The sequence below is a fragment of the Malaclemys terrapin genome, chromosome 15 (genome assembly GCF_027887155.1).
Source record: "Malaclemys terrapin pileata isolate rMalTer1 chromosome 15, rMalTer1.hap1, whole genome shotgun sequence".
NCBI classification, from domain to species: Eukaryota; Metazoa; Chordata; order Testudines; family Emydidae; genus Malaclemys; species Malaclemys terrapin.
Genome location: NC_071519.1, coordinates 34,428,815 through 34,451,803, shown reverse-complemented (window position 1 = coordinate 34,451,803; position 22,989 = coordinate 34,428,815). Strand labels below are relative to the sequence as shown.

At 48.3% G+C, this 22,989-nt stretch overlaps 1 protein-coding gene and 1 non-coding gene across 12 annotated transcripts in view; both read right to left on the bottom strand.

The window, feature by feature from the left end:
• Positions 1-22,989, bottom strand: part of PHLDB1 (pleckstrin homology like domain family B member 1) — a 112,872-nt gene that overhangs the window by 80,143 nt on the left and 9,740 nt on the right. For all 11 annotated transcript variants that reach the window (XM_054049547.1, XM_054049549.1, XM_054049548.1 and 8 more), the window contains exon 4: positions 21,034-21,204. In XM_054049547.1, the coding sequence (XP_053905522.1) occupies positions 21,034-21,204 (171 nt within the window). The remainder of the gene's footprint in view (positions 1-21,033; positions 21,205-22,989) is intronic.
• Positions 2,460-2,644, bottom strand: LOC128824063 (U2 spliceosomal RNA). Its single transcript, XR_008442293.1, has one exon. It is a non-coding gene; the product is annotated as a U2 spliceosomal RNA (small nuclear RNA).

The following is a 22,989-nucleotide window of genomic DNA, read 5'->3' as shown; positions in this document are numbered from 1 at the left end:
ACAGTCATAGCTTTTATACTAGTGTCCAGTTATGGGGAAATAGTAGCTAGGACTACAGCAGCATTTGTAGATCAATCTCTGATAATTTTCATATGACTTTACATTGTGCCTCTTCATATAACCTTGTGGTGGGTCTACCCACGTGTGACCTCTGTTTTCATGGGACTTTGTATCAAAACCTCATTTAGAAACTTTGCATTGCCCTTGGTATAATATTATAGTCCCTAAGGATAGAATAAGATAGAAGAAAAAATTCTTTTTGCTAGCAGTAGAACAAGAGCTCTCCCCGCCCCCACTCTTAATCAATTGCCCTGTTGAATGAATGAGGTGTGGATGAGCAAGGCATGGAAGGCAGCACCTCCAGACAGCCTCAACTGTTGGAGAGGGGCTGGGAGCCAGACCCAAGAACAATAAAACGTGTCAAGTGGGCTCATTAAAGACAAGCAGACATACTGACGTCCTGGGGGGGGGGGGGGGAGGGGGGGGGGTTAGAAGCAAGCACCTTCTTTTGGAAACACCCTCTTTGCAGCATTGGGACAACACTCAAAAGAAAGCAGCACAAAGGACCAATGGACACAGACACAGAGTTTGAATCTGGTCTAGATTTGCATAAGAGGAAAGCTGCTATAAAAGTGAGGTGTCTTGCAGAGGACCCCGGGTCTCGTCTTGTCAACATGGGAGCATCGATCCGGATCGGCAGAAGCCCGGCTCCACCCCCTCCCCCATCTAACTCACCTGGCCAGTGAAGTTAAGGGGAGCAACTAATTGGTAACAACAAGACGGAATGGGTTTGTGTGTGTGTGTGTGTGTGTGTGTGTGTGTGTGTGTGAGCGTAAGTGTAATATATTATATGCATATAATACAGTGTTAATGAATACATGTATTACTAATAAATGTGGCATTTTGCCTTATTCCCCCTGAAAAGATCCTGTGCAGTACTTTAAGTACAACATTTTGGTGGAGAATGCGAAAGGGGGAGCAAGCATAGAACCCACAGTTATTATAAAACTGGTGTGCACACCGCCAGCTTCAGCAAGCCTGGCACTAGAGGAAAAAGAGTGTAAACTTTCAGTTAATTAACCAAACTCTGAAGGATATAGGAGTTTAGGTTTAAATTGTGTTTCTCACTGTGATCCGGGGAAGGATTAACCAAACTCTGAAGGATATAGGAGTTTAGGTTTAAATTGTGTTGTAGAGGTACATACACCCTCAGCCGTAGCAAGACTGAGCTAAAGAGGAGAACTTAGTGTTTCTCACTCTGATCCGGGGAAGGATCTAATCCGGGGAAGGATTTGTATAATTGGTGTATGAACCCTCGGTGGTAGCAGACCGAGTAATACAGAGGGAAGCTTAGCGTCTCTCCCTCTGGCCCAGAGTGGGTTAAAAATATAAGATACAGATCTTATTCTGTTAAGCCAAACTCTGAAGGATATAGGAGTTTGGGCAGTGTAGTGTGGTTTATGTTTGTTTGTTTTGTTTTGTTTTGTAAGTAATATTGTGGTAATTTTACAATTTTAAAGAAAATGTTTAAGAAACGGAACCAGGAAGGGTGGGGGCTAGTTAAAAAGCCCACCCTCCTTGCTAAATTGGTAGTAAAACAAGGCTTGTGCCCAGGAAAAGGAACTGTTTATTGAAAAAAGCAGGATCGGGCCCAGGCAAGCAATAGATAAAGAAACTAAAAAACAGGTTGGGTACAGAGAGTTAAAACAGCACTCTCAAATCTTACAGCAGCAGTAACATCAGGAGAAGAAACATTTAAGACCCCAGAAGGGGGCAGACCTTTGGGACCCCTCTGGAGATTGGGAAGGGGGATATTTGGGTAAATTCCTCCTCCCAGGGCCAAAATGCCATTGAAACAGTTAACAACAGTGCCTGCTTCTGTCTCAGATCTCCAGGCCATGGCAAAATGGCTGGAGATTTTAAAACAAAAATTTTTTTCTAAATAAAGTTTTAACGCCCTTTTACTGAGAGAAAGGGAGGATTTACACTCACAAAAAATGCACCACTTAATTAGCATTTGTGCAGCCCCAAGTACCAAACACACTGTGGCAGAGACCAAGCAGGTTCTGCCAGGGTGAAAGCACTGTGCTAATTTGTTTCCAAGCTTCTATCTTTCAGGCTCTGAACCAGAACATCAGGAGAGCTGGTACCAGCTGAAGAGTTATAAAATACCATGGTTATAGTGTCACGACAAAGTCTGTGTTCAGTGTTCTGTGTTGCATGTTCTGTGTCTGTCTCTAGTGGTGTCCTGTGCTAGCATTGGGTCCAGAGAGAGAGGGGATAGGCTTGAGTTCTGAGAGATTACAGCTTTCAGTTACAAGGTTCACAAAGTACATACAAGCATCAGCAAAGAAGTGATCTCTAGTACGCCACTTCTAGAATATATTCTGAGTCCAAGTCAGTATTGGTGTAACACATTCAATAGATTCTATTTTTTTCACCACAATAGTCTCCCCGAGGGGAGGTGCACCGTTCCTGGAGGTACTGCAATACCAGGTCGATGCGTGGAGTGGATGGAGCAAGCTCCTATTCCATCTCCCTGTTCCAAAAATCCATTTAATATATAGTCCTCAGATAGAGGACGTATCAGATATTAAACTGATAAGAACAGATTTAAATTTTATTAGAGAATATTTAAAAATAAACACGGTACAAACGATTCAAGGAGTCAGTTGTCAGTTATTGGGGGGATCATACAGAGTATGGGGGGATTTACTACACTAGATAGGGCAAATGTCTTTTCCTCTCTCTACTTCCCCCATCTCCATCCAACTTATCAATCACCCCTTGTGTCCAAAAGACTTTGGTCCCCAGTGCATCAGGGTTATTTTGTTTTGTTTTGTCAGGTTCTCTAATAATCATTTTGTTGTTAATTTTTGGTCTTGATACATTTGTATTGTTAGTTACATTTGCTTGTATTATTATTAATTCCACACTTTCCTCTATGCACTCTGGTTCTATTTCCCCAAGCCCTGAAGGGTAGTTCTTGGGCCCCCATAACCTGTAAGACCTTGGCCCATAATTGTATGGCCCCATCTTTCAGGTCCCCAGAAACCTCTGAAAACAACTGTTAAAAATAGGGAATTCTACAACATTTTAGCAACTAAATAAGTCCAAATCAGTTTAACCTTGCATAACAACTGTGGTAATCCTACAAAATCTTATTTGTTGTGTGTGCTTAAAAAGGTCCTGACCTCAGTGACTTTTATTGTTTGATGGCTGTTGCAGCATCAAACTTGGGCCTCATTTTGTTTGTCAATGTACCCAATTATTGTAATGGTAATGGTTTTGTTGTATTTCCAATTATTATAATGATAATTGTTTGCATTTGTGTTTATGTTATATCTGGTGTTTAGTCAATTGTAATGGTTTTACTTATATTCACCTGGTTATAATTGTTTGGTTTGTTTGCAACAAATACAAAACATTTGTATGGTGACCACTCAAGAATTGTTCTTGAGAGGTCAAAAGGGGGACAATGTAGATCAATCTCTGATAATTTTCATATGACTTTACATTGTGCCTCTTCATATAACCTTGTGGTGGGTCTACCCACGTGTGACCTCTGTTTTCATGGGACTTTGTATCAAAACCTCATTTAGAAACTTTGCATTGCCCTTGGTATAATATTATAGTCCCTAAGGATAGAATAAGATAGAAGAAAAAATTCTTTTTGCTAGCAGTAGAACAAGAGCTCTCCCCGCCCCCACTCTTAATCAATTGCCCTGTTGAATGAATGAGGTGTGGATGAGCAAGGCATGGAAGGCAGCACCTCCAGACAGCCTCAACTGTTGGAGAGGGGCTGGGAGCCAGACCCAAGAACAATAAAACGTGTCAAGTGGGCTCATTAAAGACAAGCAGACATACTGACGTCCTGGGGGGGGGGGGGAGGTTAGAAGCAAGCACCTTCTTTTGGAAACACCCTCTTTGCAGCATTGGGACAACACTCAAAAAGAAAGCAGCACAAAGGACCAATGGACACAGACACAGAGTTTGAATCTGGTCTAGATTTGCATAAGAGGAAAGCTGCTATAAAAGTGAGGTGTCTTGCAGAGGACCCCGGGTCTCGTCTTGTCAACATGGGAGCATCGATCCGGATCGGCAGAAGCCCGGCTCCACCCCCTCCCCCATCTAACTCACCTGGCCAGTGAAGTTAAGGGGAGCAACTAATTGGTAACAACAAGACGGAATGGGTTTGTGTGTGTGTGTGTGTGTGTGTGTGTGAGCGTAAGTGTAATATATTATATGCATATAATACAGTGTTAATGAATACATGTATTACTAATAAATGTGGCATTTTGCCTTATTCCCCCTGAAAAGATCCTGTGCAGTACTTTAAGTACAACACATTGACATGTTGTCTGGATTAACCACAGCATAGGAACAGAGTTCCCTGGTCTACAGTGCATACAGCACTACCCCTCCCCCCCCCCACACACACACACACCAATCGGGACAGAGGGTGGGAGGTAATAGGAGCCTATATAAGAAAAAGCCCCAAATATCAGGACTGTCCCTATAAAATCAGGACATCTGGTCACCCTAAATAATCCTATTACTCCATGTCTACTCTACTTGAGAAATACACACTCCTCCTTTTAGCAACCATAATGAGGGAAACATTTCACACATCCATAGCGCTTGGCAGAGGGTCCCAACACGCTTTATGGGCATAACCTGAGATGTGGTTACCTCCAAGGACACAGGAGCGAAGTAGTGCGTGGCAGTGGGGGAGGGAAAATGTTGGACAAAAACTTTACAGAAAGTGCCATGGGACCTTTCCTGTCCATGCAGGGCTGATCAGGCCTTGGTATTGAAGGTCTAGTGTGTTTCACACACAGCTCGCTGCATGGATCTTGATTTATGCAAATCAGGAAGACAGGTTGAGCTAGCCCTGTGGGGATTTGTGGTTTTAGGGAATCTGTTTGTTCCAGACCTGATGATTAGACCCTAAAACCAATTCATGCCTTAGTTAAGCAAGAGCACAGATAGGCTAAGTGTAAAATGGCCCAGGGCCACACACAGTCAATGGCAGAGCTGGAGGCTTAACTTCTAGTTTCCTTGCTAGACTACTAGACTCCAGTCACTCCCTAAGTAGCTAAGCATTTCTAACACAACTATCAGCATGGTCTCTACAGTCCATGATCAGTTCGACTTGCTACTCTGCAGTTGTCTCTGGGAAGAAGTTTGGGGGGTTTTCTACCTCCAAGGACGGAGCAGAAAGTCATGGTCACACCTTCGTGAATAGATGAAAAGCAGCCTCTGCCCTGTCACCAGGGAGCATCTCTGCTTCTGGGGCTTGACTGGGCCAGGCAGGACTCTCTCTCATGAACACCCAACTCTCACACAGCCTGGGTGTGAGTTTTACACTTCCTCCATGAAGTCTCTTGGGAACAGGTTATGTACACAGACTAACCCTGGCTTCCCACCCTCAGTAGACCCTGAAGCTCTTTCCCACCACCATTCGCACATAAGAACATAAGAACAGCCGTACCGGGTCAGACCAAAGGTCCATCTAGCCCAGTATCCTGTCTACTGACCGTGGCCAATGCCAGGTGCCCCAGAGGGAGTGGACCTAACAGGTAATGATCAAGTGATCTCTCTCCTACCATCCATCTCCATCCTCTGACAAACAGAGGCTAGGGACAGCATTCCTTACCCACCCTGGCTAATAGACATTAATGGACTTAACCACCATGAATTTATCCAGTTCTCTTTTACACCTCTCTGCTGCTGGTGACCAAGAAAGCATAATCTACTGCCCTTAGAGAGTTTAGTAAACTAACAAGCAACACCAGTCCATTTTATTAAAAGTTTTGTAAGGATCCTCAATCTGCTCCCACCATCCCGAGAGGCATGGAGAGAAAGACATCTGCTGCAGAACTCCAACTACAGACACTAATCAAAGCCCCATCCCTTCCACTGGAGTCACAAGATTCTCTGATCTCTAACAACAGGCTAGAAGAAGGGGGAAGTGTCAGGGGAAGAACCACAGGAGGTGAGCGAGGAGCTTTTTCTCCAACCTGCCTCGATCCAGCCACATTAGACCCAGAAAAGCAGAAACAGGGGCAGGAAGTCAAGGACAGAGAGCTTTAAAGAAACAGGTGGTTCCTACAGCAGAGAGTGGCATTTGGGGAAATCACTTCTGTACACAGACCCCAACAAGCTTCCAATGCTCCTTGGCTTTTTAACACAAAAAGAAAGTCTCATGTAGAAATCCTGGGATTGTATAAACCCTGACAGCTGGGTTTACAGATCATTTGGAGACTCAGAATTACATGCCTGGCTCTTTACTAAAAGCTCCCCAGTATGTAATCAGTGCTGTACTTGGGAGGGGGTTGGGCAAATCCCCCTCTTAAAACAATCTGTTCCCTGTTTCTAAACATTCAAGGACTAACCTGCATTCCCCTGCCTCCCTATTCCCTGGGATTTGGATTATTATTCATAAGGTCTCCCTCCATGCTCTAGCCCCAGCCCTTTGTGTGACTTCTTCCACTCCAGAAAATTCAAAGATAAATCACCACCTCACAGAACCCTGATTTCTGGCTCCAATGCAATCCAACATCAAGAAAGATAAAAGTGGTGGGGAGTAGAGAAGGGGTAAAAAAAAAACACTAATTTCTAAGAACACTAGAAAAGGAACAGACAACAACAATCCAGACCTCCCCCAAAACATAAATGGGACATATTCCCTTTACCCCATGGTCCTGCTCATGTGGACACAAGTGTGTTTCTTTCACAACCCAGAGGGACTAAGATTCCAGCTCTCACAGCCAGGAATACAATACAGATTTCACTTTCACTTTGTTTAGAGGGGTGTCATCAAATTGAAATCAAGTCAGTTTAAAAAAAAAAAAAAAAAGCCACCCAAGTTTTTTCAGATCCCATACCTGCTCCTGCTCTCACAGCCACAAAATAAACAAACCTGAAAGAGGAAAAAAAAATACTCACCCTATGATTCTATGCTAAAAAAGTGAAGATTGCAAACAGCACTGTGTGGCAGCTACTTACGAACCCAGTTTATAACGGCACTGTGATATACCATTGCTTCCCCCCAAACACATAACAACAACCCAAAATAAATACTGGAATTTTCCAATATCTGAGCCACAAAGAAAGGAAAACAAAGTCAATGGGGAGGTGTGTCATTCAGGATTTCACTATTCCCAGGAGTGATGGATGCATGTAATCACACCAATGCATCATTTGGGGGACAGAGACAGTTAAAGTGTACCACTTGTGTTTAGAGGACAATGTTTATGGGCCAAAGAAGTACAACTCTACTTCAATAAAGTTTTAAGCCACTTAAACCAGAGCTGAATTTAGTACTGTATCTTTAGCAGCTCTCTGTTGTGATATAAATAGCACTGATGGCTGGAAGGGCAACAAACTTTCTATTTTCATTCATTTGGGATGACCATGTGCAACTCGCATATGAAAATAAGTGCAATTAATTCCCCTCAAGCACACATTCACCACATGTACATGTATATATAATACACAGGGGACATATTTAGCTAGTATTTCATGCTATTTGCAGCGTTTTTTCAAGTCAGTTTCAGCTGCACAGCTGTCGAGGTCTCAAGGAAAAATGCCAACACATCAGAGGGGAAATAAATTTCACTCCCCAGTTCAAACAAGACCAATTATTTTCAAACAAAGAATACTCAGTAGCCTAAGAAAACATCCTTTTAAAAAGCCACATGCAAATACACACATCACAGACATGTACGTACTGGTACACGAGTGAATGCGCACACACAACTGCACGCAGAGATGCCACTAAGACACAACTCTGGCTAGTTTATAGCCAGGTGGGAGGAGACTTGTACCATCTGCCACGCTCCAGCGCCCAAAGCTAATTCTGGTACCACATTCTAGCCTCCCAAAATAGCGAGGAGGAGGAGTTATAATTAAAGTCTAAGAGCGCAAGGACCAGCCCGCTATCAGAGGCGAGCCCTGGCCTCCCCGTTGGCTGGCACGGAGCGCCGGGCTCCTTTCTCGCCGGGCTCCCAGCACGGACTGGGCGCTGCACACACGCGAAATCCACCAAGTGGCTGCCGTGAGCGCCTGGCCCCGGCCCTCCCTGCTGCGCCCCTCGGCCAGCCCGTGCGCTCCGCTTACATTTATCCTATTTCGGTCCCGTCACCAGCGCCCCCTTCTCGCTCCCGAGCTCCCGGCATTGGGGAGCAGCACAGCCGGCAGGGCCCCTCGGCTCCCTGTGCTCGGGGCCGGGGTCCAGTCCCTCCGCCTGGCCGTGGGAGGAGGCGACTGCCCCGTTCCCTACCCTGCTAGTACCCGGCAGGGCACTAACCATGAGCTCGGTACCGGCCTGGAAGGACGCGCTGCGAGCCGAGCCGAGCTGAGCTCCGCGCCGCTGCCGGGCGTCCCGGTGCCAGCCCCGGAGTCGAAGGGTCTATTCAGGGGGCGGCTCCTCCCCGCAGACAGAGCGGCCGCGGCTCCAATGGAGGGGAGCGCACCGCCCCCGGGAGGGGAGGTGGCAGCGAGGAGAGCTAGAGGGGGGAAGAGGATAAAGCGGGTGTGTGTGTGTGTGTGTGTGTGTGTGCCAGAATAGGGAGGGGAGGAAGACACTGGAGTGGATTTGGCCGGGCGAGGGGGCAGGGTAGAGAAGGGGGCTGCGGGAGGAAGCTTCGCTTAAGGCATTGTATAGCTTCTCTCTGTTTCTCAGGAGCAGGAGGGAGGGAGAGAAGGGTGCAGCAGGCACTGCCCCCCTCCCCTAGCAGAAGGGGAAAATGCCTGCCTGCTTCTATCTTCCCTTCCAGCCACTGTATCCCGCCTGTCTACGCCCATGCCCATGCCCACCGTCTGTCTCCCTTAGCCCAGCCTGGCGGTGCCTGGATTTGTGCCCTGGGTAGGCCCTGTTTTCAGAGATCCACCGGATGCCCATGCCCCGTGCCCCACACAGACATAACTCTCATCCCCCTCTTTTATTGTCCCTTCTGGCCTTTCTTTCTCCCTCTGTCTCTGCCACCTTCTTTCCATTTTTGCAATGGGGAGCAAAGGTTGCTGTAGCCTCAAAGTGTGCCCACCAGGCAAGTAGTGCAGAGTGCAACACACTAAGCCACTGCCACTCCTTGCAGGTCCCAGCATTGGGCCTCCCCTCAGTCAGATCAGCCACAGTGTAGGCTCCTATGGTGGCCCACATTTTCTATTTTAAAGGGAACACTCTGAAGATAAAAATAATACAGGCCCAGATCCTGCAATCCAGCCCACACTGGCAGCCCCCAGGGCTCTGCACACACCCATCAGACTGCAGGGTTGGGGACACCTGCAAATGTCCAGTCATTCAGAACTTCAGAGCAACACCAGGACAGAACCGAGTGCTTCCCATTCCCAAAGTATGAACCTGCCACCCAAGCCAGAAAAAAATTGTTTTATACATTAGCCCTACAGGGCTTCTGGCATGCAACAGAGCAGTTCTGATTTCAGCCAGTAGAGGGCAGTGGTGCCATTTACTACAATGTATATAGTTACTCCTGGGTGCATTCTGCACCAACAATTTTAAAATTCTGCGCACAATATTTTAAAATTCTGCAATTTTTATTTATCAAAATAACACTACCTAATCACACCAGTTTCAATTATTCTGGTAATTTTTTCAAAATACGTGTCAGCAAGTATGTCTGTAACAATACAAAAAGCAACAGTGGGTCCTGTGGCACCTTTAAGACTAACAGAGGTATTGGAGCATAAGCTTTCGTGGGTGAATGCCCACTTCATCAGACGCCCTCTGTTGCTTTTTACAGATTCAGACTAACATGGCTACCCTCTGATACCTGTAACAATACAGACATACACTCAAACATTCCCCCAGGAGTAGAATTAAAGAAACCCCTATGATAACCCAGTTCCTATTTCTCTGCCCCCTTCCCCACCCCCCAGAGCCCAGCTGGGGGAGGGGCAGACACCCACAACCCCTCCCCCCCAAGTCCAGCCAATACACCCAAACCCTCTCTCCCCCCCCCAAGAGCCCTGCCATGGGGCCCCCTAGCCTGGATACCTGCACCCCCTCCCCCCAGAGCCCAGTAGCAGGGCCCCCTTGGCCCAAATACCTGCACCTTCTCCTCCCCACCAGCCCAGCCACAGCCCCCCCTTGCCCAGATACCTGCATCCCTCCCCACAGAGCCCAGCCATGCCCCCCCCCCAGCCCAGACACCCACCCCCCTTCCCCCCCCAGAGCCCAAGGATCCAGAGGGAGAAACAGCATGATGCTCGGTCCCAGGCTTGCATGGAGTTTCCTGCACGCCACCCTCTCCTTCCCTCAGGGCATGCTGGGAACTGCAGCTGCCAGAAAACCTTCTAGCTCCCTCCCCCTCTCCCTGCAGTGACTTCTATGTGAGAGCTGGGCTCTGCCAAGTCCAGTGGCCCCTAGTGGTGGCCAGCAGCACTGCAGCCCCTTTCTGTGGGGAAAAGGAAATTCTGCGCGCACGTAAATTTCTGCAAAATTCTGCATTGCGCAGTGGTGCATAATTCCCCCAGGAGTAATACAGTTAATGTCTCTTGCTCAAAGCTAGTAAAGCAGTGAACTCTGACAAGTTTACTTCCTACTGCTTCTGCCGATAGTTGTTTTACATCCTGCACTTTATGCCCAGCTTGGGCATTAAAATTAGCATGGCCAGTTCAGCCTTGGCTTGCAGTGGATTCCAGTGGCCTACTGCAGTTGGGGGAAGTGTTCACAGCACCACCTGGAGCAGATGGAAACCCATTAGGATTCCAAACATTTAAAACTTTGCACAAAAGCAGCATTTCTGTTTGCATATAAAACCTCACAATGAGGGCATGGGGCTGAGTACTGTAAGTCCCTGGAAAGCGAGGAGGCTCAGCACCTCACAGGATCAGCAAGACCATTTCACGGGAACAGTAGTGCTTAGAATTCTGTGGCTGAGTCCCATTTCCAACCATTGCATTTCTCCCCCATCCCAGGCAATATGGGGGTGTCTGTGTCTCACTGTCATGACCATTCAGCAGGAGCTTTTCCTTAGTTTATTTTTTTCTGATTCATTCTTTATTGGCAATTTATTCCCTGAATAGCCTGACCCAGACCTAAACTCTCCCGAGTCACCTTGCTATAAGGTGACACCTGAAACAGGCCACTACCCTGCAAAGCATTAGCCCCCAGGCAGGGACCATAGCTGCAAAGCACACCAAGGAGATCTGCACAGGTTATGAGCCTACGGTTCTGAATCCACACGACAGCTTTGAAAAACAATTTTGCAAACAGGCTGAAGAGCCATGGTCAAATGCTGCTAGAGAGATTTAATCTCAAATGCAGCTCTGTGGAGCAGAGGGTAGCCCAAGAACGGACAATCAGGCTCTAGGGGGTTTGTACCATGTTACCACGTACAATACACAGATCTACCAAAATAAATAGTAGAAGAGATACTCCTCCCACACAAGCAGTACAATTCTGGTAAACAAGTCACAAAAAGGAATAGTTTGCGTGTATATAGCTGCTCTAGTCTGAGAGCCTCTCCGCTTTACAGAGGGGAGGGAAATGTTAACAGTCCTATTTTACAAATGCAGAAACCCATGCACAGAGGACCAAATTCATCCCTCATGTAACTCCATAGTTTTAAAAGGAGTTATACTAGGGACAAAATTAACTCGAAGTTTAAATAATTTAACTCACTCGCTCGGTGAGCTCCGGTGACAGTGTTGGGAATAAAACCCAGGAGCCCTCACTCCGTCCGACCCCACTGCTCTAATTGCTAGTTTAGTTAGGGTAGCGTAAAAAGCGTCCAGAAACACAAGATCCTACTTTGCCTTGCAGCACAGCTCACACGTTGCAAAGCGCATTCAAGCAAAGTTATGGATGAGATTTAACTTGATGCACTGATGCAGTATCAATCACTGGGAGTAATGCCATTTTTAGAAGCAGTTAAACCTTGTGCCAGTGTAGACAAGGAAAATATTGTGCTCAGGATGCATAGCGTCAGGAATACATATAGTGTGGTATTTTCCCCCTCTTTCCCCACAGAACTGGGAAGCACTATTGATCAGCAATGTTTTATTGGCAGGAGGGGAGTATGTGTGTGTGATCCTGCTAAGAAGAATTCCAATGTTCCCAAACATTTCCCAGAGTTAGAGGCAATCTACACTACAATAGAAGTCTGGTGGTGACAGTGGTGAAGATTTCCGAGTGACTCAGTAACGGAGAAAAATATCTACATTATTTTCCATCAAAATCCCTGATAACACCCCAGGAAAGGTTTCCAAACTGTAAAAGAAAAATTAAAAATGTTTTTTTTTTTTTAAGAGTATGATCAGAAAAAGTGATTCAACTGGAAAACTAAAGCAGCTGTGGAAAATATGACACCATCTTTGCACAAAGATATTGACTGCGGTAGAGTGAAAAACATTACTGAAGGACAGGGTAGGAAAATAAACCCCTTTGTCCTTGTGAAACCTGGAAGTGTTCTGAGGTGTTTTTTTCTTGTTGTACAGCCTAGAAGATGTAAAATTTTATGCTCTAGCATGTGTGGTCCAAAGTCTGTGCTCTGTTACAGCAGAAAAACTCCAGTGAAGTCAGTGGAGTGACTCCAGATTGAGGAAGAGAGCACATGCACACACTCATGTGTGTGTACACACACATTGTATGGCACTGTCAGGGCTGAATATAATGAAACACTTTAACCACGTTTCTAAGATAAGCATAGAGCATGGGCTGGTTGGTCTTCAGTCCCTGTGTCTTGGCCTAATTAGTCTTTGCTTTCTAATAGGCCTAAGTGATGTGCCTCAGATGCTCCATCTTTGGAGTCGCTTATAGTGTGTAATTTTCTATTCTAAGGTGAGTTTTCACACATCTGGTTCAAAGTTTCCAGAGTAATGTGGAAAATATACATAATTATCAAAGGAAATGGCTGAATTCTGAACAGGAATTCTGAACAGCTTAGCTTCCATGCTGACGGCCCTGCTAACATTACTGTTGCTTCATCCAGAGAATTAATTGCTGCTAATGTAACTTCCATCACAAGAGTACAGGTATAGCAGGGAGCACCACCCCTAGCAGCACAACTTGGGCAATCTGACGAGGAGGAGAATTAAAAGAATATCTTCATTGCTGTACAAAATAAGACAGCACAGAATGAGCCAGGACAGTAAATCCTTGGCCAACAACAGTGGTACATAGCACAGGGGATGCTTGTTAGAGCGGTTTCTTGTTAGAGAAACAGTTTCTGCTGCCCTTGTAGACAAACTTGCTCCAAAGGAGACTCATTTCCCGGACACGGTGCAGGAGAACCTCACACAGAAACACCATGGGCTCACGATGGGCCTGGGCTCGTTCCTGGCCAGCAGCCAGATTCTGATCTCTGTCACACCAAGATCAATTTAGAGCAGGTAATGATTCTGACTTCAGGGGAGTGTCTCCAGATTTACACTAATATGAGGCAGTTGAATCAAGTCTTTGGGGGGTGAAGACATAGAATGGTGCTGTGTCCAAATCTGCAATGTCCCAGAATAACAGAGTTCAGAATTTACTCCTCTGTCTCAATTACATTGAGTACTTACAAAGGGTTTTCCAGCCAATGGCTCTCAAAGCCATTTATCACCCCCATTTTACAGATAGGCAAACAGTGAGGTTAAGTGACTCGCCCAAGGTTGCACAGCAAATCTGTGACAGAGCCAGGAATAGACTCCCAGTCTGATATCACAGTGCCTCCCAGGGCTGGATAATTCAGGCAGAGAAGGGGAAAGAAGTGAAAACAGAAAAGAAGAGCACAATGAAGTCCTCAGCCTTCCCCAGTTCCCCTGCTCCCATGGAAAAGGAGTTAAATACCTACCCTTTCTAATAGGGAACCCTCCTGTGATAGGGGCTGGAGGGAGGATCTGGCACCCAAGGAAGCTTGTTATTGCCAATCTCATCAAATAGAGCAGACTGCAAGCAGCAGCAGGGTTTGGTGGGATGGTGTCCACCTCCAGCCCCCTGGGTTCCCCCACCCCGAGGACCCAGCCTGCCCTCATTTCTCTCCTGGTTGCATCCATCCAGATAAGAAGCTGATGTCATAAGCAAAATGATGGGTGATATTACCTCTCACCAGAATAAATTAATGGAGATATCCTATCTCCTAGAACTGGAAGGGACCTTGAAAGGTCATCGAGTCCAGCCCCCTGCCTTCACTAGCAGGACCAAGTACAGATTTTGCCCCAGATCCCTAAGTGGCCCCCTCAAGGATTGAACTCACAACCCTGGGTTTAGCAGGCCAATGCTCCCCCCAACTGAGCTATCCCTCCCCCCAACTGAGCTATCCCTTCCCCAAGATAGATGGCTTCCAGGACAACACACTCATGAGAATGTTCTGAACAAGGCCGGATCCATCACCTGCCTCCATTCACGAGCTTCTCCCTTCAGAAATCTCCCCAAGTGTGAAGGCTCTGGAAAGGGAAGGTATCAGAGGGCAATAGCCTACCTGCCAGCCTTGCACAGGAGCATCTGGGAGAGGCTGCCAGGCACTGCCAGGAGTGGGGCAGAAGGAGTTGCAGGAAGTTGCAATGGGATTGGGGGGGAGGGGGAGAGGGAAGGGTCAGGTCTGGAGAAATTCTCCTCTGCCACTCTCGAAGGTCTGTATCAGACTGTCTCTACTGCACTATCATTAACTGAATTGCTCCCTTCCCCTGGATACCATACAGCAAAATGATGACACCTTAATAACAGCCCACGGTGCCTCTGCACAGAGCATGTTTTGGGCTTCACTTACAGCAGCCAGCACATACTGGGATCACATCCCAGCTCTGATGTGAGATACAACCCAAATAAATGCAGCCAATGGACATAGGTGGCAGTCAAACATGCGTGTGTCCACACGTGTCTGTCTGCATCTGTCTAGACTGCCTGTGGGCCAGTGCCCAGTGGTATGTGTGTATATTGTTCTATCTGCCCACAGGCAGAGAGTGTGAAGATGCACTGGGCCTCGGGATCTCACTCTCTCATGCATGGACTTCCCAGACAAGCACAGAGAAGGAGCAGTGGGGTGTGAGAACAAGTCTATTTATAGTGATTGTAGCTGGGAGCAATCTTCAATTTAGAGGGTACGTTAGACTCAGGGACAAATCTGATTTAGCCTATCCCTGGGGTTTCGTTAGCAAGGCAAAAGCACTTTCACTGACCGTACTCCCTGGGAGCAGTCAGGCTGTGTTCAGATGCTCTGCACAAGTCAGATTCCTGCAAAGAGAGACTTCAGGAACCAGCATCGTGAGGAGTGGATCTGCGTGCAGAGTGCTGCCAATCACTACTAGGACATGCAAGAGGGGAAACCCTGAGATAGGTTACACCAGTGGTTCTCAAACTTTTGTACTGGTGACCCTTGTCACATGGCAAGCCTCTGAGTGAGACCCCCTTATAAATTAAAAACACATTTTTTATATTTAACACTATTATAAATGCTGGAGGTGAAGCATGGTTTGGGGTGGTGGCTGACAGCTCACAACCCCCACGGGGTCACGACCCCCCAGTTTGAAAACCCCTGGGTTAGACCAAAACACAGTGCAGGCTTCCCTCACCCAGCTCTGCTAATGTCCCTCAATCCCAACTCACAGCCCCCTGCTATTCCTCTTCTGGGCTCTCTCCCTCATCACCTCTGACAGTGCCTCTCAATCCCAATCTACAGCCCCACTGCTATCCCAGCTCTGGGATTCCTCCACCCCCAGCTCTGCCAGTGCCCTTCTATCCCAACCCACAGGTGCACCCGTTATCTCAGCCATGGGCTCCCCACCTCACACAGCTCTCCAGTGCCCCTCAGTCCTGATCTATTACACTCGCTACCATTCCTGTCCTGAGATAGAATCACAGAACCATAAGACTGGAAGGGCCCTTGAGAGACACTCATGGCAGGACTAAGTATTATCTAGACCATTTCTGACAGGTGTTTGTCTAACTTGCTCTTAAAAATCGCCAGTGATGGAGATTCCACAACCTCCCTAGGCAATTTATTCCAGTGCTTAACCACCCTGACAGTTACAAAGTGTTTTTCCTAATGTCCAACCTAAACCTCCTTTGCTGCAATTTAAGCCCCATTGCTTCTTGTCCTATCCTCAGAAGTTAAGAAGAACAATTCTTCTCCCTCCTCCTTGTAACAACTTTTTACATACGTGAACTGTTATCATGTCTGTTCCCCCCCCCCCGTACCCTCCCCCCCATCTTCTCTTTTCCAGAATAAACAAACCCAATTTTTTCAATTCTTCCCTCACAGGTTATGTTTTCTAGGCCTTTAATCATTTTGGTTGCTCTTCTCTGGACTTTTTCCAATTTGTCCGCATCTCTCCTCAAATGTGGCACCCAGAACTGGACACAATACTCCAGTTGAGGCCTAATCAGCATGGAGTAGAGCAGAAGAATTACTTCTCATGTCTTCCTTACAACACTCCTGTTAATACATCCCAAAATGATGTTTGCTTTTTTTGCAACAGTGTTACACTGTTGACTCATATTTAGCTTATGGTCCACTATAACCCCCAGATCCCTTTCCACCGTACTCCTTCCTAGGCAGTCATTTCCCATTGTATGTGTGCAACTGATTGTTCCTTCCTAAGTGGAGTACTTTGCATTTGTCTTTGTTGAATTTCATCCTATTTACTTCAGACCGTTTTTCCAGTTTGTCCAGATCATTTTGAATTTTAATCCTTATCCTCCAAAGCACCTGCATGGTTGATTGTAATGAACTGCACTTGTCCTGTGGCAGAAATGTCAATTAGGAACCAAACAGGTCACCAAACCAAACAGGTCACCAAACGCAAATATCTAAGAAACATTTAAGCAAAAAAACGAGCACAAACATTCCCTGTGCCCCCCATCTCCCCTCCCCCCTGCAGCTCTATGCAGCTGCTTTATCACACACAGCAACATTGTAACCGCTACGAGCTGTAACTACGCTAACACCAGGGCCAGTGCTGTGAAAGACGTCATTCAGCCATGAAGTATTAAGGCTGAATGTGTCATTTACAGCTAAATTGGGGGTTTATTTATGAGGCATAGCAAGAGCGAAATCCCCAGCAGGGCAGCCTGTACAGAAAGGCAGAGTCCCCTGCACATATTTCAGGGCCTATTATCGCCCATAGGAAATCTGAGCGTGTGAGGATTACCATTTCATCCCAGTTTGAGCTCAGCAGTACCCAACCCTCAGTACTTTTAAAGCCTGGTGAAGATATCAACTGGTTCAACCTCCCCTCCCCTATGAGGCTGGGAGCTGGTATCTCCATTTCACAGACACAAATCAGGGCACAGAGAGGTCAAGCCAAGAGCACCAATAGCAGAGCCAAGAACAAAAGAACCCAGGAGTCCTTACTCCCACTCCCCTGTTCCTTCCACTGAACAAAGAGGTCATGTGACCTGTGGGCTTGCAGAGCCAGTGCCTTGGGGAATCTCTGATAACTAACACTAGCATTTCTGCCAGGATCTCAAAGCACTTTACAAAGCAGGGCCAGTGTCGTTGCACCCTTTTCTAAGTGGGGGAACTGAGGCACAGAGAGGGCCCAAGACAGTGAGTCAGCAACAGAGTCAGGCGTAGAACCCAGGATTCCTGGTTCCCCATTCCCGGTGATAAGTACTAGAAAAAGTCACATACAATCTGCTTTGCACCCTGTATTGTGCTACAAATCAAGGTCAATGGGTACAAGGCACCACGTCAGCTAGATGGGAGCATGTGGGGTTTCCATCTGGGACAACAGGCCCAATTGGGGGCAGCACAGACCTTGCTCCTTCCCTGCTGGGTACAGACAGCAGACGGTTTAACAGAGGAGCTTACATCACAGACAGTCTTGCTGGCTGGGTGAGGATTATGTCCCCAGTTGTACTGAGAGGGAGATGAGGGGCCTGACAGGATGCTGGCCACTTGTGCCATGCGTTACAGAGCCAGCCCACGCTGGAGCACACGGGAGTAGGTACACTACAGCTAAGCAAACACTGCCAGCAGAGAGGTGTGTCGCCCCACCCGCTGCCTCACAAAACACCTTACTGGAGACACAGGTCCGAGGTGGTTGTCAGCTCAGACTATCCCTCACATGAGGCCAGCTCTGCCTCACAGCCCAGCGGCCATCAGAATGATCAGACAGGATCAGAACTGTGGGTCTGTCTAGTCCAGTATCCTGTCTCCAGCAATGCCTTGAGCTGAGCCAAGATCTCACACCCCACCCACAGCTCAGCACAACTGGCCAGGCATCTGGGTAGGGTGTTTCAGCCTTCTCTGAAGCATTGCACGAGGATTCAGGACCCCCAGCCATATGGACTGATCCAGTGTGGCAGGCAGAGGAATCAGGGCTAGCTCAGATTTGTTCTGAGCCATTGGGAGAAAGAAGGTCTGGCTCTGGGCCATCCCATAACACTTATGGTGCCTGTGACTCCAGAGGCCACACTGCATCATTTCCTCTAAACTGGATTTTCTCCAGGTGGAGCAAGGCTCATGCCCCTTTGTTCCTCTTCAAGTGTTCAGAGCCCCCTCGTGGAGCAGAAGCCACCAGCTGGCCATGACAGTTACAAGCCTGCATCTCATTGCTATGGCATCTCAAGCTCTAGAACGATGCCATTGCACCACGTTACTGTGGCAATCAAAGTTCTAGAATGACCCCAACAAGAAGGCCTGTTAACATGGACAATCCCCCCCACACACAAGTTCTGTAAAGGGCCAAGCAGAGACACAGGGACCCTGCCTCAAAGAGCTTCAAGTCTAAGCCAGGCAAATCTCAACCATGGGACAAAGGGAAAGGGCAGGGAAATGAGGGAGCCCGGTCATGGCAAATGAAACCAACAGGAAGTACATCAGAGATGGCGTGACTCAGGCATGCTGATATTTTTAAGGATAGATGGGGAAGGGGACAGCCTGGGAAATGGCCCAGGAAAGCTGAACCTAGAAGCTGAAATAATTACATGAAAAGCAAACATCTGGATTAAAAAGCCTTGTTTGTTTGTCAGTTGATCGGTTCTTTTAAAACAATCAGCTCTAAATTCCCCTTTCTGCCTCAAACAAGCCCAACCATTATTAGAGCCTCTAATAAATTCCTGGCAGCTGATCCTGCCTCTGCTTTCTGCAGCTGTCAGAAGATGGCTCAGAATGCACCTTTGATATTTGACAGTGTAAACTCTGCATCAGGGAGGGGGAGCTGGATTCTGTGTTTTGTGCCAGAGACCTTAATACCAGATTACCCGGCAAAACTCATGGCAGCTCCCCTAAAGCAGCGTTTCTCCATGGGCTAGCAAGGAACTGGGGCACAGGTGAGCAGAGAGCCATTTCCAGTGCAATCTGTGACCTGGTGCAAAGAATTTCAGCAGGCATCTCTTTTTAAGAATCATGCATGACAGCATTGTGTGGCAATGGGCCAATAGGGCTAGTCCATGCCATGCTTCCAGCTACTAGGGATTCTAGCTCAAACCTGCTCCTAAGAGACAAACTGAGGATGCAGGATGGGTCACACCTGTCCCCATCCACCCCTCATCTTAGTCCCAAATTTGCCTTCCCCCCAAGACAGTCTAGCACTCTCTCCTCTTTACAGCCCTCATTTAGACACCAGAAAGACTGACCTCTCAAATGATGATAGCCCCCTGCTTGAGCTGTAGCAGGGTTTGAACCCAAGAATCTTCAGCAACCTGACCACAAAAACTAAAGGAGTAATCCCATTAGCTGGTAGCAGTAATAGGCTGTTACCCTCTAATGCAACTGCCAATAGAAGGGGACACAACACAAGCTTGACCAGTGAGTCACACTGAGGTTCTAGAAAGGATTATTATTGCTAAAGAAATTCCCATCAGCAGAGCTGCCTGTGCTGTCCTTGCCGTCATGGAGCCCTGGAAGGCTGAGAGGATGGGGAGGCAAGCTGGGAGTCTTGCATTTCCACAATGGCCAACCTTCCTTGCTCTGGAACTGCACACACCCATGCTAGCAAGGCAAGAAACTTTTTCAGAAATACTAGCCTGGAAAATTCCAATTAACCACTGGCAAGAAGGGCCTGTAGTATCATCCCCTGGGCACATGGGCCGTTTCCAAGGGAAGAGACAACGAGATGTTAAGGAGAGCTGGTCCTCATCAAGGTGACAGGGAGTATGTCTACATAGCAAAGAAAAACCTGCAGCTGGCCCATGCCAGCCGACTCAGGCTCGCAGGGCTCAGGCTGTGGGGCTTTTTCATTGCTGTGTAGACTTCGGGCTCAGACCCTCTCACCTCACAGGGTCCTAGAGCCCAGGCTCCAGCCTGAGCCCAGAAGTCTACACAGCAAGGAAACAGCCCCATAGTCCAAGTCCCGTGAGCCCAAGTCAGCTGGCGTGGGCCAGCCGCGGATTTTTATTTGCTGTGTAGACATAACCAGGGAGGCAAACGCAGATCCCTCCAGCTGAGTCAGAGCACTCAATGGCTAAAATATAAAGGAGACTCCAAACCTACAGCAAATGTTGGGGGCTCCTTCAGGAAGGGGGATGGGGAGGAGGAATCTCTGTGCAGCCAGGACTCCAATGAAGCTGCGCAATCAGAACCACATGCCATCTGCACACTAACCAAGCCAGCTTCTGTTCCTGGTGGGACAACCCCACTAACCCAGCACCCCAACAGGATAGTTACTGGAACTGGGCTTCACCTAATTAGCAGTCACCACTGGTGCTGGACCTGCACCCAGGGCTGGGGTTTTCGTTCCACTGAAAGCAGTGACTCGCTGAAAACACAAGCCAAGTTCACCCTGAAGCCGATCCCAGCTCAATAAAGCTTCCATAAAACTCAGTGAGGCTGGGCTAAGTTGCACTGGGCGCTCTCTCAAGCCCAGTTACCCTCACCTGCTCTCAGGATAACTATGATTCACACAGCTCCAAGGCAAAGATGTACCCTAGCTGCAGACCTGCAGCTGGCTCCAAACATATCCAAAGTCAGAGGAAGTCAGGATCCACCTTACAAAGCTAGGAAAGCCAGAACTTGACCCAAACATCACCAATCTTTGGGGACTGAGGGGCCCAGGCCTGCAGCTAGTTGAGTGGTCAGGAGTGTCTTCTCATGCATTGCTCCCACCACAGCCAGCCTTGATGCCCAAGGGTAGGCACCTTACCTTGGGTCAGGCGAGTGGGCTGCTTAACCTGCAGGCCGTCAACAGCACAGGCATTCCCGCAGGGGTGTAGGGTGAGGGTCCCACACACGTTCTCGATGTAGCAGTGTTCAGAGGCCAACCCAGCCCCCTGCAGAACAATGTCCTTAGCGGCCGAGCCAATCATAGTCCTCCCTGCAAGGAGAAACATCTGCTGAATGCTCCTTGGGTCATAACAAGGAGATCATGTGCATGGGATGGGAGGCCAAAGCAGGTCAAGCACCCCCATTTACAGAGGCTAAGAGGGGACCACTCACCCTGTATTATTGGTGCCAAAACCCCACTTGGTGTGCACCCCACCCCGCATGGGCACCATGTGATAGGAAGATGGGGGCTGGGCAGGAAGCAGCCTCTGTAGTTTTTGCCCAGAGGAGCTCCTGAACTGGGAAGGGGTGGGGGGGAGGACACGTAACTCTGTGGAATAACGGGAGTGCAACCAGGACTGAGGGGGGAGGGGAGCTCCTGTCCTGATGCTGCAGAGCAAGTGCAGGCCTGGGCGTCAAGCCACCAAGTTTTAGACACTGGTGGGTCCCCTAGAGAGGGACTGAAACAGCCTCTCCCAGCTCCTGTACCCATCGCCCCCTGCACACACACACAAACCACCAACAGCCACTGATTCCCCCACACACCACCTCAGGAAATGGAGGTACAAGCCCCTCATATAGGGGCATGACATGGGATCCAGAAGTCCTGTGCTCATTCCTCTAGGCCAGGCTGACCATTAGAGCTCTGAAGGCAGGGCAGTCTGCACCCACAGGGTGTGTGGCAGTGCTGATTTGTCCCTCCGGCCCCCGCACTCTGCAGCACTTGGAGGAACAGGGCTACTTCGTACTTCAGAGGAGGGGAGTCCTTCCACAAGGCAAGATCTCGACAGCCTTGCAGGGCCCAGCACAGTGCTGCTCTCTCCTTGGCTGCAGAGATTAGCACTGGGCTCCTGTTTGTGGCCCAGACTGCAAAGGCCAGGCCAGAGAGATGGGACCTTGCAGGTGCTCAGGTCAGAGCCCATGCTCCTGGGGGCTTTTATCAGGGCCGCTATTGATCATGCTGTTTCCTGGGAAGCACTGGATCCCTGCAGGGTCTCAGCATATTAGCTGCTGGGAAGACATGGGGCCACTTGGGCACAGACAACAGAGAGCTAAATGTCAGTGGTCAGACACCCCCAAAGAGCGACCCACACATCCCGGTCTCGTCCCTTCTAGGAACATGAACCCAAGCAGAGATGCAGCAGAAGAGGCAGGAGGAGGCTAGTGATAAAGAATCCTGTTTCACACTAACCACTGTGTCCCTAGGTTCCTCCTCCTGCTCCTATCTCCTTCACTCTCTCTGATCAGACAGGCAAGTTCCCGTGGCCCCTCCACCGCTTCTTCCCCCCACCCCACTGCAACCCCACTCTCCAGCTGCCTCCTTGGGCAGGCAACTCCCACTCTCCTTTGATCCAGTTATCGCTAGCAGCTTCCTCTGTTGATTATGTGATGAACAGACTCCAAGCTCTTGGCTAGCCCCCCGTCCCCCATTTCACACTCTCAGGCCCTTGCTGACTATGTGTCCAAAAGCAAGGCTCACTAGGTACAAGTGCATGGCCCAAGAAGAAGCTCCGCTCTGCTCCCCTTCCCTCCCTGGTGGAGGAAGCACACTCCCTGTCTGACGTGCAGGGGGCTCGGTAGGGTCTGTGGGCATGTCAGGCGTGCACAGGTGAATCCTTCCCAGTAAGATCTTGGACGTCTCCACAGGGAGCAGACCTGGCAGCTCCCTGCCTCTCAGGCCAAAGAGGCAGACAGGTTGCTAACAGCAATGTCTCCAGGGAGAGCTTGGCTCTTGCTTCTCTCCGGTTTTTAATCTGATCTTTAATCTGAGACTGCACTATGGCCTCAATAACAATTATTGGACACAAATGCATGCCTAAGGCTCGCTTCCCAACAC